General features: G+C 37.2%; 1 protein-coding gene across 8 annotated transcripts in view; it reads right to left on the bottom strand.

Annotated features, from left to right (window-relative positions):
• Nucleotides 1–18,271, bottom strand: part of LOC145989681 (ral GTPase-activating protein subunit beta) — a 112,606-nt gene that overhangs the window by 92,622 nt on the left and 1,713 nt on the right. For 6 of the 8 annotated variants that reach the window (XM_083124895.1, XM_083124896.1, XM_083124899.1 and 3 more), the window contains exons 2-6: nt 10,851–11,072; nt 9,198–9,399; nt 7,042–7,068; nt 2,645–2,809; nt 560–793 (exon numbers count right to left, since the gene is read on the bottom strand). In XM_083124895.1, the coding sequence (XP_082981021.1) occupies nt 560–793; nt 2,645–2,809; nt 7,042–7,068; nt 9,198–9,399; nt 10,851–11,054 (832 nt within the window). In that variant the 5' untranslated portion in view covers nt 11,055–11,072. The remainder of the gene's footprint in view (nt 1–559; nt 794–2,644; nt 2,810–7,041; nt 7,069–9,197; nt 9,400–10,850; nt 11,073–18,271) is intronic. The other 2 variants (XM_083124898.1, XM_083124903.1) reach the window with 1 other exon arrangement.

Below are 18,271 nucleotides of genomic sequence, written 5' to 3'. Positions count from 1 at the left end.
AAGTTGAATATTTAGACAATTACTTTTTTAAAAAGTAGGGCTTAGAGATTATCCATAAAAATTACAACAAAATGGCAGAATTTTGCACTACATTATAAGATATTTATCGATATATCGGATCGGTAAAATAATCAGTAATTTTACCGATAAACCGATACAACGATATGCCTATATCGGCCGATACCGATAAGAGTACCGATTAATCGGTCCCATCCCTAATGTTTATTAGGTATAAATCTATGAACTTTTGGCCGATACTGATGAAGTATGAATATAAAATTTACTGTTACTGAATACTGAAACACTAACTAGACACTGGATTTTCTTTCTCCAGCTGATGAAGCAGTTCACTAACTCGAAAATTTTGAAAACTTGCAGTTTCTGGGGAGTATTTCCCTATTTCTTTCTCATTCCTATTACAAACCGTTCCAGTCATCTTTCAATTAGTTCACTATATACACTCATACCTACACTTTTTATCCTGTAGCATTATAACAGCATATTCTACAAAGAAAATATTAATAATAATAATAAAAATTGTAGCAATCACCCCACTTACATATCTTTAACTCTGGGAATGAGGGCCCGTACATGAATTCCAACAGCTTAGAAGTGAGTGCAAAATTAACCCTGTTCCACTGCTCGATCAACGCAATGCGATGCCTCCAGTTCATGCACATCTCACGGAACGTTTTCCACAAGGAAGGAGACGGGAAGCACCTCGCACACGCCAACAGCCAGATTTCAAAGAGGACGCTCAGAACTCGTTCGCACAGTTGGTCTCCAACATCATCTGCAATGGAATTGAGTTTTAATATTACTATGAAGCAACCGTAAACTTATAATAATATATTTGATAAACTATTGTGTAGGGCTGAACCAATATCACCTTCATCCAGTGCCCATACTCATGCGAATATTTTGAACAATTTCTACAGATATCAATACTTATGTTTAGAATATTTATAAATATTAATGCACTGAAACGTTGATTTTATGTTTTTCAGGGGACAAGGCTGAAACACCTTAAAATGCAGAAAATTTAAAATTGAGGAAACTTTGTGACATTCTGCAATGTTGGAACCATGAAGATTGAACATATATAATAATATGAGAAAATAAAATGGGGGTCCACTGTATATAATTATTTCATTGCAATTATACCATATTTACTCGAATACCCAGTGCATTTTTTTTCTTACAAACGTGGCAGAAAATGGGGGTGCGCGGCTTACTCGAATATAGAGCTTATCACCAGGTGTAAACAATGCAACCCCTTATACAAGCTTACGAGAGAAGAAGTGGAGGTCAAGATGTTATCTCACAGCCTGTGTTCTTGGAAAGAAAACAAAACACGTTTGCCATAATTCGTGTATAAAGTAGTAAAAATCATTCTAAATATGTCCTGGTTTAATTAAATCACAGTTCTCTCTCCCTGCACTGCATCCTTTCTTCACCTCCCCCTTTAAAAAATTGGGTCAACTTAATTCATGAAAAGCTTGCAGACAGAAGAGAAAAGAATATTCTCCTTCACCTTTTGCCAAGGGAATCATTCTACAGTCACACTGGCACCACGGAAGAGATAAAGACAGCAACCAGCTGGATGTTTAAATCTGGCCAGTCCAGCTGCGTGGATAAGGGTGGAGGAAGTTGTAAGGCTTGTTTTGTGTTGCAGTGACTCATTTGAGTAGTGTCCTTCTTATCTTGCTTCACAGATGGATGCTAGAAGCAAGATGACCACTAAAGGAAGAAGATTGCGATCTTTTACAGCACATGAAAAGTTACGCGTCCGTAATTCAAGAAGCGGAGGAAATTGGAAATCGTGCTGCTGCAAGTAAATATGATATAAGTGAGAGTTGTGTGAGAGATTGGAGACAAAAAAAGAAAATACTGCTAAACACGTGTGGCAATCGGAGAGCTTTTTGAGGACAAAAGGCTAAGGGAAGTGTAAAATTGAATAGTGTCATGATTTTTTTTTTGCATTTCCCTTCTCTGAAATCCAGGTGCATGGCTTATTCGAGGGTGAGGGATACTCGAGTAAATACGGTACATTACTACAATTTTTTTTTCTTGCTTGCTTCCTTTAACCTTAACAGACATCTGCTACATATATTTACTGCTGCTTGTAAGGTTTTTTTAGGACAGCTGGTATATGTATGTACCTGTACTCCATGACAGCAATTAACATGTCATTCTTCCAAAACTACAGATGATTTTGTATTTTGGTTCATTTATACACATATGAAGGTATGACTTGAATTACAATGCAATACTACAGTAGTATTGTGTGTTTCCAAAGGCTGCTTGTACTTTTAAATCAATTTGAATCAAACTGATTTAAAACCTTAACACTTACTAAAAAGTCAACCTCCATGGCAAGTGCCCTGGGGATTGATTTCTAATCCTGGCCTAGGAATGGGTATTCTTTGCGAGTGTCCCTTCATCAGGGTCATCATGTTATGCCACAATTAGCAAAAGTGGCATAAAAGCAACATTAAATAACCTAATTCACTCAATCAATTGAATTACTGTTAATTTATTTTGACTGTTTTGTAGGTGACTTTTTATCTCTCTGGCTCTATGAGTAGTTTTAGTTATGAATGTTAATTTATAAATATCTCTAGATACTTAGAAGAAATCTTACCTTTGATGGTTGGTGGACCAAGTAAGGTGTCATTGATTGCGAGGAGGAACAAAAGCAAGGCTTCCCATGTCTCGCGAGACAATCTGTTTGACACCTGAGCCAGATTCTGCAACGTTCTCAGAACTCTGTGACAAAGCACAGCCTGCCTGTTAATGATATCTGCCCCTGAAAATAATACAACATATGAGACATGGACCATGACACTTTCACGACATTTGCATGGCATATATTTCATTTCATTGCTGAAAAGCATAATAAGCATCTGATAATGCTATGGAGGGAAAGTGGTAATACTTGTATGAAGGACACTTGAAAAGAAATGTAACATATGTAATTCCCATGCTCTTACTGCTAGAGACATGCATATTTTGTGTGACAGAAACATGAAATCTGAGATTACACAATGTAATGTTCATTCAAAGGTGTGAGGTACATTTTCCCAGGAAATTTTAATCACAAAATGACGCAAAGTCTGGTGCAATAAGCGAAAGATATGTGACTACTGATGTAAGGTTATGTGCGGTTATCTCAGCTTGAGAAAGTTCTGGGTAACCAGGTCGAAATGTCACACAAAAATAAAATAATAACCACTTGAAATAACTATATATTATTTTTCATCATATTGGGTTGATGCGTAAGTTCGTAGCATTTGAGTTTGGTATGGCAACACTGCGGTCTTAGGAGTTTGTTTATCTTTTAACATTCGTCAATTGGAGTGGCATTGTTGTGCTTGTGAATACGCATTGAATCTTGTAGATTTGAAGGAAGGCAGTGTTATTTGTGGGCTAAAGAGCAATAAGTAGTGTGAAGTGGAAAAATACGAACACTTCTGACAGATTCATCAGTCTGTGTTTAACAGAGGAGCAACTCAACTTGACTCGAAACGTTTGTGCCATGAAGGGGGAGAATGCCATCGTGGAAAGCAGGGCAAGAAAATGATTTTGTCATTTCAAAGAGGGTAATTTTGACTTGAGTGATTCTCCACGTTCAGGAAGATCATCGGGCTTTAATGAAGGTCGTTTAAATGCTTAAACCCACCATGATCCACATCAGTCGACCTGAGAATTAGCAAATGTAATGAACTGTGACCATTCAACCATCATGCGACATTTGCATTACATGGGTAACGTTCAGGATATCGTACGCTTTAAGTGAAAACAACACAAATTAGCGAGTAGGCCAGGAAGACTGCATCAAGTGCTGCTGCAACACAATAATAAACGGCCACACTCCACTAACATGACAAAAGCTGCTATCCAGGAGCTCGGTTGAGAGGTTATTCCACATCCTCCTTACTTCCACCGATCTTGTGCCCTCGGATTTCCACCTTTTCAGCTCTCAACTTCATGGTAACGAAAATGCTCTTCAAACTAGGGTTGACGACGTCTTTAACCCCAAATGAGCTGATTTCTTCAGACGTGGAATTGATAAACTGCCCCAGCATTGGTAGACAATCACAGACAATAAAGGAAAATATATTACTGATTAATTAATGTATTTTGTTCATCTCAAATGAATATCAAATAAAACTTTTTCCACGGTGGAAAACCAACCCAATAAAAAGAGGTTTAAGAAAAACCTACGTGTAAAAATAATTGATCAGAACAGTTTTGTACAGAGTATTTTCCATCAAGAAACCAGTTTAAGAAAATATAGATGGACAGATTTTCAAAATTGCTTGACTTTTTCACTCATATGATAGTTGATTTACCTGACTATTTACAGGGTTTTCAGATTAGCGAAAATCCTATAATGATGTAGCACCTGAATCCATGGTGCTAACAAGGTGCAACAATAAAGGAAGTGGGATTTTGAAATAAATAGGTTCCAAATCAAAGCAGAATCATGGATAGAAGAAAGTATAGGATACCATAAACGAACAAAAATTAAGCTATGGTTTGATAATGAATGTCATAACCTAATAAAAATAAGAAATCAGGCTAGACTTAGGTGGTTAAATAACTCTGATGATACAAATTTAAGCAATTATAATAGACTAAAGCAAGAAGTTAACCGCATGTTTAGAATAATAAAAAAAAGAGATTACTTGATAAGTAAAATTAACGAAATTGAAACAAAAAGCAAAAATAAAAATATCAGAGATTTATATAAAGGTGTAAATGAATTTACAAAAGGGTGGCAACCTAAAGTAAACTTGATAAAAGATAAAAATGCATTTTTTTGGCTGGCCCAAGCAATATTTTAAATAGATGAAAGAACTACTTTACTACCAAACAGACATCTGCGACTCTATGCAATCTGTACAACAATAGTGTTTCTCGGGTTGTCTAACATTCAGGCTGTGTTGTGAATGGAATCCATAGCTTTTGTGACACTCCCAATGCAGTTCAACTCCAAGTTCATCACCTATCGGCATGGGGGGTGAGAGAGGGTGAAAAATAAAATGCCACAAATGACCTAGATTAGTGTTGAATCCATAGTTTTCGGAGTCTCAAAGCTCATTGGTTACATTCACGATCACATTTAAAATTAGTTACATTTTACACTATACCTAGAATTCATTATTTTCCTGTCTAATACAAGTTTGAGATAAATAAATACCTGGACAACGCCAGGAATAAAGAAGAAATCCCTCAACAGTAGAAAGAATCCATAATTGTTCCTGTGTTTAAAAAAGGTGATAAAATGAACTGCAATAATTATCGTGGAATTTCTCTACTCTCAACAACATATAAAATATTATCTAACATTCTTTTAGCAAGACTAACCCCATATGCTAATGAAATTATAGGTGATTATCAATGTGGATATAAACGTAACAGATCAACTACAGATCAAAATTTTTCACATCAGACACTTGAGAAAAATTGGGAATATAATCAAAATGTTCATCAGCTATTCATTGATTTCAAAAAAGCATATGATTCGGTCAAAAGAGATAAATTATATAATATATTAGTCGAGTTTGGAATACATAAGAAGCTTGTTAATATGATAAAAGTATACACCAGTGAAACAGAAAGTAAAATTCATGTGTGACAAATTTACAATTCATGATGGGTTAAAACAAGGAGATGCATTATCTCCATTGCTCTTTAATTTTGCCTTTGAATACGCTGTTAGGAAGGTAAAAGAAACTAAAGAAGGACTAAAAGTAAACGGTGTGACTCAGCTGTTAGCATATGCAGATGATGTAGACTTACTGGGGGATGATGTAAATACAATTAAGAATAATGCTAAAATATTTTTCAAAGCAGCTAAAGAGATAGGTTTAGAAGTTAGCAAATAGAAAACTAAATATATGCTTACAGGTCGAAACCAAGTGTTAGGTAATAGGCAAAATCTAATTATTGATAACAACTCGTTTGAACCAGTTTTCAAATTCAAGTACTGAGGAGTAATACTAACAAATGAAAATGATATTAAAGAGGAAATAAAAAGCAGGCTTAATTCAGTAAATGCATGTTACTTTTCTGTTCATAAACTTTTGTCTTCTCATTTAATATCTAAGAAACTAAACGTTAAAATATACAAAACAGTAATTTTGCCTGTAATATTACATGGATGCAAAACTTGGTCCCTTACATTGAAAGAGGAACATAAATTGAGAATATTTGAAAATAAGATCCTTAGGAAAATATTTGGGCCTAAAAGGGATGAGGAGACAGGTGAGTGGAGAAGGTTACATAATTTGTATTCATGTCCAGATATTATTAGAATGATTAAATCAAGAAGACTTAGGTGGGCAGGCCATGTGGCACGAATGGGAGAGGAAAGAAAAGTTTACAGGATTCTTGTTGGGAAACCTGATGGTAAAGAGACCAGTGGGAAGACCCAGACGAAGATGGAGGGATAATGTTGAGATGGACCTAAAGGAAATAGGTAGGGATGGAAAAGAGTATATAGATCTTGCTCAAGATAGGGACAGATGGAAGGCCTGTGTTGCTGCAGCCATGAACCGTTGGGTTCAAGAAGGCTAGAGAGTAGAAGATAGAGACCAAGAGGATAGAAGAAATCTTTAACCTTCATATTCTAAGCATTTACCATGATACATCATTAAAAAAGCAATATACAAATTTAGATATGCAACTCTAATATCCAATAATCCTAACAATACAAGACCAAAACAGTTCACAATTCTAATAGAACTTAGCAAATCAACCTTGTGCACAAATTCCTAAACAGAAAGAAAAAAGTGCTGTCTACAATACGGAAAAGAATCTTCTCTACAATAAGGAAAATACTCATACAACCAAAAAGTTGCTGTAAGTACAATAGAGGTACTACAAACTTCACAAATACACACAAAAAAATAATAATATTGTAACGGTGTACACACAATAAAATATTCTTACTTGTGGTTCGAACAGATACGGGGAATTCAACTCTACACACAGCTCAACACAAGTACACTACTTGTCTTGTACAATATTTACCTATATCCAAGTATGGAAATGACCAGACTAGAAAAAAGTAAGCATAGTATTAATCATTAAAATATTACTGCACTGTCTTGTGGGCTTGCAAATGTTATCCTACATACACACATTTTAACAGTGTAATGCAACAATGTATATACATACACTTAACATAATTCAGGTGTGAGAAGGTAGTGAATGTTATGTACATATGCACATACATGAATATGGATTAATTTACATAACAATATATATTCCAATAACCTCATCACGATTGCATCCTCACATCCTGTCATATTACAGCAGTGACTTTAGTATACTGGAAATGATTGTTTGGTTCCCCCACCATGACGCTATTCCTCTTTCCATCAAGGGGTCCCAGGTTTGAAAGTCGAAAGAGAGAAGGAGGCATTTTTAGAGAGTCTGAATAAAAATCTATCAACTATGATTGGAAGCAAATCTGTCTTTGCACCAGTGTCATCTCTCCTTTCCAAAGGGGGTCAAGGTGGTAGGGGGACTCACCCTCAACCGTATGATGATGACCATTTAAAAAAAAAAGCATAACAAAACAAATTTTCACCGACGACAATTCTACCCAATTATTAAAAAACATTGAAAATTCTCTGGGGAAAAAATCAAATACAAATTAATTGTACTTAATGTTACCTTCAATTCAACAAACAATGGTATTGAACAACTGTTTAGATATAAGTTTTGAAGAAAATCTCATTTTCAGATATTAAATTCTTGTTAGTCTGTTTTAAGTTTTTCCAGTATTTCATGCTTTGCTTTCCTTCCAAAAGAATTACGTCGGAATTTCACTATGCTTGAACTGAATTACTGTTGTTTTAAGTCCACTTTATGCATAGAAAGGCTAATCAGGACTGAACCTGCAGTTTAAAGTGGGACCTGAATTTGAATTTAAAATCTTAGGATATTTTAGAACCGTTACATTATATGGGGTCCAGGCCCTTACCATAACTAAAATAGCATAATTGCAGTATCGTGTTTCTAAAATATTCTGACTTTTGTTAAAAGCTGAGGCTGTTAAGAGGACAAAACACACAAAATTATACTGGCCATAGTGCCAGTCACCAGAACATTGTTCGTCTGCAAAATGCAGTCCAGGGTGTACTACGTGGAAATGAGGTTGACAATTGGGTGTACTACGTGGAAGGTCATCCCTTACACCCCTAAATTGGGATCTACCTGCACCAGGTATCGAAGATGGGAGAATTTCACTGTAAAATACAAGGCACGTCCAGAAAGTAAGTTCCGTTTGGTAATAAAATTAAATTGTGTACAGATACAGAAAAGTTATTTATTGCACAAAATTCTACAACTCTTAAACTACTTTTCCACATAACTGCCAAAATTTTGCAGGCATTTGTCATAGCGTGGCACAAGTTTTTGTATACCTTCTTCATAGAAATTTGCCGCCTGTGTCTTCAACCAGTTGGAAACAGTTTCTTTCAGCTCGTCGTCATTGTTGAAGTGTTGACCGCCAAGGAAAGACTTGAGATGTAAGAACAGATGAAAGTCGCTAGTCCTTGGCGGTCAACACTTCAACAATGCCTTGTAAGATCAGTTGATATACAGTGTGTGAAGAAGAAAAAAATTGTAAATGTATTTCAAAATATGGAAGTGGGAGCTTCAGAAGAAAATCCTAATTTTGCGTCCACAGTTATAGAGCTGTGGTAAATCAGTCGTTATAGCATCTGACTACCATGCGAGAGACCCTGGTTCGATCCCCGGCAGGGGAGAACCACGACTTTTTCAACCTGTTCAAGTGGCTCCGGCACCCACCCAGCATCGTATAAAGTAGGTACCTGGAGGAAACTCTGAGGGGTAAAGGTGGCCAGGGGCATGATGCTGATCACATCACCCCCAGCTCGGCCGAGATCAAGAAAGTGTGGGGCCCTAACCCCACACCCCTATACACCTTCATGTCGTGGTGCAAAGCACAGGGGAGCACTTTGCTTTTTTTACATTTTTACAGTTATAGAGATTTTATACACTGAACTGGGCAAAATAGTCCATATCACTTGTGCTTCCAAACAGGCTCCTTTACTTTGTCTTATGCACATGGACTAACCAGAACTGAAGCTATAGTTTGCTCTAGTCCTTAATAATGCAATTATCAGCAAGACGGCCTACACTTCCATTTAACTTACCTTCGCCTTTCCTGGGGAAAAACAAATTCCTGAAATGGCTGATCATCTTCCTTGCGTACAAATTGGGGTCTTCTATCACAGGTTTAGGGACGCTGATCTTGGGAACCGGGTGCAGGGCTGACAGCCACTCGCAGTACACGTTAACACAATCTCGAATGGTGTCATGTTCACTCAATGGAAGACTCAATCCGAAGCAAACAACCTAAGGATGGAAACCAGTTTCTGAATATGTATGTACAGAATTCTGTATTTTCTTGGTGATGTAAATCCATGGATCAATGCTCACAGAGTTAATAATGACGATTACATGAAATAGATTAAAGGACAAATAGAATGAAACCAGGATTTGAACCTAGAAACTATGGTGGCAACATCATGAGTTAGTCCCACTTTAGACGAAAGCATTTTCCTTAACATTTATGCCATGACCAAAATGCTACCGTGTAAAGTGACAATATTAAGATATTTCAAATGCCATGGCATATTTCATGGCATTTCTCAAGGATAGGATCGGTTCTATTTCCGTAGCATTTTTCGTAACATAACCAATCAGAAGCGACCACTAGGTCATGAGTGTAGATGTAATGGCGCCCCCTTCTGACGTAAACAATGTATCTCACATTTTTAAAAGCCGATAACTATTCAACCAAGAGGAATAACATTTCGTACAAAAACATTTGATACAAAGCAATGGTGCTGGTTAAATACATACTTTAAAACTTATACAGTATACGCATAGAAGAATATTTTAGTTGTTTCAATTGTAAACACAGTCCACTCACCATAGACGGTGTAACTCAACATGTCTTTTGTGCTGTATTGTACATTGTAATAGCAAAAGCTAACCTAAATGTTCCATCAAATGCTTCCATGTAAAGTATTATATGCTCTAAGATTTTTGGAAGCATTTACATAGCATTCGGTTACATCTAAAGCAAGCCTTAATCATTCAACATGTGGAACTTCAGATTTTTTCTGTGTTACAATAAAGTTACTGAAAACAAAAAAAAACTCACAATGACTCGATGCTTAATTTACCAGGGTTTCCCATCCTGTTTCCAAATTCAAAACAAACTCTCTGACTTTTTCAGAAATTTCAAGTGAATTTTAACAAACGATAAAATATTCAAAAAAAAAAAAAAATAGTGTTAAATATTTATTACTACATGTAATTCAAATAATTACTCGATATTGAAAAATACGTTAACTGAAATAAACAACAATCTTATAAAAAAACCTTCAACCAAGTAATGCATTCAAGAAACTATAATTTTCCTGGACATTTCCCAGTTTTTAAATATTTTCTTTCCAAATTCCATAACCTTTACAACTTTAAAGATCCTGCCTTGATTGCCAAATCGTTAGTGCTCTCATATTTCAGGTAAGTCGTCCTGGGTTCGATTCTCAGTGGAAGCCTCAAAATTTCAGTGCTAACCCCAACATTGTGAGGACAATTGGGGAGCTACTTGAAAATAAGAAAACCAGTAAAACAATGACTGACTGTGGGCATGATGACCACCCAATGAAAAAGCCGCTTGGCAGGTCCTGACCTCCGAGGGCATGGAATTTAGTTTTTCTCTGACTTTTTCAGGATTTTCAGGTCAGCAGTAACCCCTGTTTACGATTTGTTTCCTCTTTTCTCCCAGCACTTACCTCCATGCACCAATGCACCTCTCGGTCTGTCGTGAGAGGACTTGGCTCTGCAGCCTGGGTTATTCCCAAATTGGCTGCCAAGTGACGTACCACTGCCACCGCCACATCCTTCCCAGCAGCCACTGGGAACTTGGTCAGCACGCTTTGGCTCTCCTCATCTCCATTTTGGATAACGTTACTGAGCGATGTCCATTCTGAATACATCTTGAAAGCTTGATACTCCTACAAAACAAAATAATAGGATGTTAGGTATGCGTAAATCTCTTACACGTGATTTCTATTGAAAACTTTTATCACCTGATTTTTTCCTTTTATTAGGGATTGACAGATACCAATAGAGGTATTTGGAGAAGTTTGCACACAGAAATCTGTCACACGTTTCACAATTTGAAAGCAGTTTTTGTGCCTTTTGCTTCTGTGTTATTTGCTCACACAGTTACCTGAATTTAACCAATAGAAAAATCCAAGTTGTAACCATTCTAATTTCAGCATTGAACACAGAAACTCGCAGTCGCAAAATAGGTGAACATATAAATAAAAAGGGATCCGTTAAATTGCTAGGTATTTATCTTGATTTCAAGCTTACATGAAATGTTCACACCGAACAACTATGTAGTAAATTATGTCATGTAATATTCCTACTCCGTAAACTGAAATTGTGTGTGAGAACCAGATTATTGATGCATACAGTTCCCTCAGTATATATTTATTCTGTACTATCATTCATAAAAGAAAATATCTCTCTGTTCACAGAATGTAATGCAGTACATAATTATTGTTCACTTGTAGGTAAAATATTAGAAGGTGTACTTGAAACGAAACATTACGGAGACAGGATGTTCTCGTCGGTTTGGAATGCAGACCTTACAAATTCCATTACTTGCCTCGTCCGTGGAAAGGTACCAGCCTGACAGACGGATATGAATCGACAGGTATTGGAATTTGTATAGCGAAGCAACCGAACCGATCTGAGAAGATCGGAAGGGAATTTCGTGATCAGTATTGGATTTGGTTTTGGTGTGTGTACATCGAGGAAGACAGTGCAGGTATGTACCTGGAGGACGGAGGCGTCTCTCCAAACATAGAATGGTCTGAGCCTTGTTACTAAACCTCTCGCTAGTACCTTTTCTTACTTACACCCCGGTAATAAAATTATGAAATAAGGGAAGGAGGAAATTTCACTTATGTGAAGTTTAATGGCATTCCACACAAATTAAAAGATGAAATTTTCGAGAAGATTCATTGCAGTGAATACAATGCAGCTCACGCTTCACCATCTTCCACGTATGAAAATTTCAGGAAAAGATTTTACTTCCCAGGATTAAAACGATGGGTGTACATGAAATCCAAAAGTTGCCTCGAATGCCAGATGTCGAAGAGAGATTTCGGACCAAAGAAGCTCACCCTTCAGACGTTCGAACCGATCGCCACCCCAGCCAGGAAGTGGGTCATCGACACGTGCGGTCCACTGCAGGCCACAGCCAACCACGGACATCGCTACGTTCTCATCTGCGTAGATCAAGCAACCAGGTACATGGTAACCTTCAGTTGACGCCGAAACTATTGCCAATGCATTAATGGAACAGATCATTTTGCGATTTGGTGTGCCAGACAACATCACGCTTGATCGTGCACCAGCGCACACTTCAAAAATCATGGAACAATTGAGTCAAATATTGAACGTCAGACTCAGATTCGCAAACACAGATTTCCACGAAACAGTTGGACTCGCCGAAAGACATATTCAGAAATTAAAGCAAAGGCTGAGACCGTATGTAATGAACAAATGTGCACAGTGGTATCTGTATCTCTCGGCCATAACGTTTGTGATAAATACAGAAGTACATACAGGAACAAGATATTCTCCACATTACCTTATGTACGGTTACGAACCAAAGAATGCGATGGATTCATTGCTAGGAATAGATCCAAATTCGTTGCAGCACTCGAACAAGGAACGCCTAGACATATTGCAAGCGATGCGTGAACAAGCACAGGAAAATCTCCAGAAGAAATTCAAAACACAGAAAAAGTACTCAGACCAACACACACGGCATATTGAATTTCAACCTGGACAAAAAGTGCTAATTTTAGACACAGTTCCGAAACGAAATGTACCTAAGCACTTCGCAAATTACTTCAAAATACATGGTACAGTTCTGGAAATGGAAAATGCCAACAGCGTACGAATAAGCTACAAGGACGGCCGAGGAAAGGATAAAATTGACACATTTTCCATAACAAGAGTCAAACCCTTCTTCGAAGAAGAGGAGAAAATCCAAGAAAATGATAACATCGACGAAATGTCTGCAGAACAGTCAGAAGCCGAAGAGACAGAAGTCAAAGGGACATAATTCCACAGAAAGTCAAATGGGAAAGAACGTTGTCATTTCATCATTTCATCGTCATCGTCGCGATTAGTCAAAGGGGAAGAAAAGCGACGCTACAAAACAAGCAGTTCAATCGAAGCATCAATGTTAATAAAAACCAAAATGCATTTATTTTGTTAAATCTTATCAAAATATACAGAAACTGTCCTCTTCAAAAATAGAGTTTCGTGATAACCACGCCAAACAGTCATTCGTTGAATAAACTGGTTTCTTTTCATGAAGATTGCAACACTCGCCTCCTCGACTTGGAAGAGAGCGATATCAACAAAACGCATACATCTCATATTACAGCAGCCAAGGAACGAAGTAGCGTGACGTCATCCTGAAAGTGACATCAAATGAACAACAAGCAACTAGCAGAAGTGACAGAAGTTTCGCATGTAAGCAGTTTCTCCAAAACTCACATCATCTGCATTCGAAGATTACAGTGAAACACGATTATGCAAGAAACTTATATAATAGAGCCATTAGAACATTACGAGAATAACGAGCATTAAGATATTTAGTGTAAATTCTCTACAACAATATACATACGTTTTTTTGCAGAGTATACACTCCTGTTATAATTTAAATGAAATAGTGCACAAGTTATATTTATATACAGTATGTATGAATTTACGCTCGCAATAATAATATTTCACTTATGTGAAGTTTAATGATGCTAGGGACAGGTTTTATCTTCATAGATAGCCATTTAAGTATAGTGCGCACTTGAGCGTATCTGATATCCCTTAGTACACAATTTCTGGAATTCTGGTAATTCCATATATATAACGAATTCCTCATAATAAATATGAGTGAGAACAGTAAATGAATTAATTTTTATAAAGATTGATAACTCTTGTGTTTCATTGCAATAATCATAATAATAATGCACTGCCCTTCGAAACTGCATCACGTACAGCGACAGCGATATCTTTAATAATTGTAGGGACTATCTTATTTTTATTAATTACGGCATGTTTTGTTCGTAAAATTAAATCCTGTTTTTGTTGTCGTCCCCTTGCACAACAAACAACCAGTCGACAAAAACCTACCCCTCAAGCTCGCGGTATAAATGTCACAAATGAAGAACAAATAATTCCTGTAAGAATAGCACAAAATAGACATATCAGACCATCAACGGCACCACCCCCTATTCCTTCTTCTTCCAAAGCGCTGGCTAAACAATCTTGTATCGATATCCCATCACATCACTTTGACAGTATCTGTTAAGGCACATCACCACCGACTTGCACTTAGCCAATGGATTAGACACCCTGTCCAGCAGGCAGACAGTGAACTTCTAAAGCCGCCCTACAATTGGCTGAGTACATGTCGATTGGTGTATGTCCAATTACTACATTCCTATCCTTATTTTCTCTTTCTCCTTCCTTTCAATGGCTCAGACCACCTCTAACAGGTACCTAAAACACCAGAGCATCATAGAAGATCGACAGAGGAAAACTCGAGGACCTACGCCGCCAAATTGTCTTCCACCTTCTACAGAATACAACTCCAGATTTAAATCCAATTTCGGAGCAACCCCCCCCCCCCCCCAGATTTTGATGGACGATGGACTTTCCGTATTGGAGAATAGAAAGATGAAAGACAAGTCACAAAGAATGTTCTCGGAGGCTACACTTTGTTTGGACAGGACAAATAAGGAACAGCATTCATTGAATGTGTGTCTATTACATTCAAATTGATACTGCTAAGACAGGACAATGCATCCAAGACGACCCTTCGGTCCCAGTTGCGGAAGTTGGAAAAGAAGTGTAAGACGTTTCTCACCTAGGACAACATGTGATTCTCCCACTGTGATCTGATTCCCAGCTTACAACACCTTAGTATAGCAGGCAAGTATTTCACGAACTTGGAAATCCTTCCCAGCAGGACCAATTAGTAGCATTACATGTTCCAAACGCCAATTCAACTGAGCATCCCAGTTGCCCAGGATGTCATCAATCATTACAAGTTGCAACAAGATGTGAAAATGAAGACGTTCGAGGAACTGGAAACGCCAAGTTCACCACTTCAATCCCTAGTGAAGTCCCTATAGACTACATGAAGTACAGGAACTAGGTTCGTTTCAATTGTGCTACGAAGTCAGATACATTTCTATGCATGGACAAACGTGAACATTTCAGAACACGGGAAATCGAAATGATACTGATCTGCAATCATTGCGTGAATTCTTTTAGAAGAAACTGGTACTTTCAAAATGATAAAACAAAGTGATTAAGTGAAAATAAACACATTGATACGAAATAATGTCGTATTGAACCCTTAAGGTTTGAACACAATGTGTTTAAACAGTGAACATTCTCTAAGTGATTACATAGTGTCATTATGGCATACAGTGTAAACTATGCCTTATCAAAAGTGAATATTATTTCATTCAGATTTGTAAATAATTATAAACTTTGGTTCAAGGATTTGACTATTTGGGTATTATAGTGTTTAGTGCATCATGATTTACGTTTTCATTGTCGACGCAAAGAACACCAGTGATAACGTAATATTAAAATAATCAATTTAAGGGACAGAAACATCGTAAAACAAACAAACAAACAAAAAAAAAACTATTGTGCTGGTAATGGTTATGGTTATGTATTATAATGAACTATACTAATTTCTTATTCATATGTTTAGTTAATCAACTTACTGCTTTTTGGTTCTTAATGGGTATTTAGTTGTTTATGCATTATTTATGCATAATAATAAGTATTATGGATTGGTACTGGTAAAAGTTTTTTGCTTACCAGGTTTGATAGTTTCTTCATGTACTACTATATCGTTTCAAAGGAATTTCTAACATGTATGAACCAATAAATGATACACTCAGACAAGCGACCATCGGAGATGACGCTTCTTGACAGGGAGGTATGTTGACTTGTAGGTAAAATATTAGAAGGTGTACTTGAAACGAAACATTACGGAGACAGGATGTTCTCGTCGGTTTGGAATGCAGACCTTACAAATTCCATTACTTGCCTCGTCCGTGGAAAGGTACCAGCCTGACAGACGGATATGAATCGACAGGTATTGGAATTTGTATAGCAAAGCAACCGAACCGATCTGAGAAGATCGGAAGGGAATTTCGTGATCAGTATTGGATTTAGTTTTGGTGTGTGTACATCGAGGAAGACAGCGCAGGTATGTACCTGGAGGACGGAGGCGTCTCTCCAAACATAGAATGGTCTGAGCCTTGTTACTAAACCTCTCGCTAGTACCTTTTCTTACTTACACCCCGGTAATAAAATTATGAAATAAGGGAAGGAGGAAACATTATAATACTAAAAGGAGGCATGATCTTGACAGTGAATTTCTTAGACTATGCAAATTCCAAAATAGCAACAGATATGTTGTTATTAAATTGTATAACAAACTACCTCAGGAGATAAGGTCACTGACTCAAAATAATTTTCGTAAATTCATAAAGAAATAGCTAATAAATAATTGTATTTACAGCATAGAAGAATCTGAAGAGACAGTTTGCAATATAACCTAACTCACTGTACAATTTATATTATTAACCCTTCGTGGGTCGCGCGAGAAAAGTTATGTCGATGGTCACGCACGGTCTCAGAGACCAGGTTTTTAAAATATGCCAAATTAATGGCCTAAAATGCCAAATCGCCAAATATTACGATTAAATCTTTTCCTTCAACAATTGAGACCAACGCAGGGTTAAGCTATGGTGTAAATTTATTTTGTACTAACAATCTATTATGTACTACAGGGTGTCCGGGCTTCACGTAAACAAAAAGAACATGCTATAACTTTTGAATTAATTGATAGAAATGCGCAAGCAAATACCATTCGATAGGCAATATCTTCAAGATTTTATAGCCAACATGGCAACACTTTTTTCTTTTATTTTAATTTAAAATTTTGGGTGCATCAGCACTTAGGTTATTTTGCACCCTTCACATTAAACGGGGGCCATAACTAAAACTTTTAAAATCTTCTGACTTCTGTTAAAAGTTGAGGCTTTAAACGGGCACTCAGCATACACAAGGACAAACACCAGGACAACACAAAAAATTATACTGGCCATAGTGCCAGTCGCCAGAGCCTCGTTAGTCTTCAGTCCAGGGTGTACTATGTGGAAGTGAGGTTGACTTTTGGGCACCTACGTGGAAGGTACCCCTTACACCCCAACATGGCAACACTGCAACGCTGTGCGCTGCATGATGGGAAATCGCAAAATCGTTAGGTATACAAATGAAAAGAGTAGAATTTCTTAAGCAGCCATATTATGAATGAAATTATTTTCACATTACGAGTTCCAAATAACAAAAGGAAACTATGTATGAACTGTTCATAATCGTAGAAGAATAGCTGAAACTGTTCATGTGTCAATAAATCTCAATATGAGCACCCTTTGTAGCTCTACAGATATCAAAACGATAATCTACCTCTTGCCACACATTGACAAGCATTTGGGGCGTTATAAGCTGACCTGAATTATTGATACGTTCTCTCAAATCTGCCACATTTCGAATTTTTCTTTGGTACACAATGTCCTTAATGAATCTCCAAGCAAAAAAGTCAAATGGCGTCAAATCTGGGGATCTTGGGGGCCAAGGTATCGACCCACCTCGTCCAATCCACTGTTCCGGAAATGTCTGATTGATCAACGCTGTGACGTCTCTGTGATAGTGAGGAGGGGCCCCATCATGCTGGAAAAGAAAATCAGGAGGTATCTGAGGAAGTACTACAAAGTTCTCCAACATGTCTAGGTAGACCTGTCCAGTCACTATAGTCTCTATGAAAAAAAAAAAAAAAAGGTCCTACCATGCCATTCTTATGCAGTCCTAACCAGACATTAATTTTCGGTGTATCCCTTTCATATTCCATCTGCTGGTGAGGATTCTCACCAGATTCTTACCACAAACATGGAAGGTGGACTCATCAATAAAAAACGCCTTCTCAAGAAAATTTTCATCTTCTTCAATCCGGGTGAGCATTGTCACAGCGAAGTCTCCGTACTACTTTACTATACCGGAGACACCTATCAATGATTTATTTTGCAATTTTTTACAT

The sequence above is a fragment of the Lepisma saccharinum genome, chromosome 7 (genome assembly GCF_977018435.1).
Source record: "Lepisma saccharinum chromosome 7, izLepSacc3.1, whole genome shotgun sequence".
Taxonomy (NCBI): Eukaryota; Metazoa; Arthropoda; class Insecta; order Zygentoma; family Lepismatidae; genus Lepisma; species Lepisma saccharinum.
The sequence above is the reverse complement of the archived record's forward strand: the minus strand, read 5'-3'. Positions and strand labels throughout refer to the sequence as shown.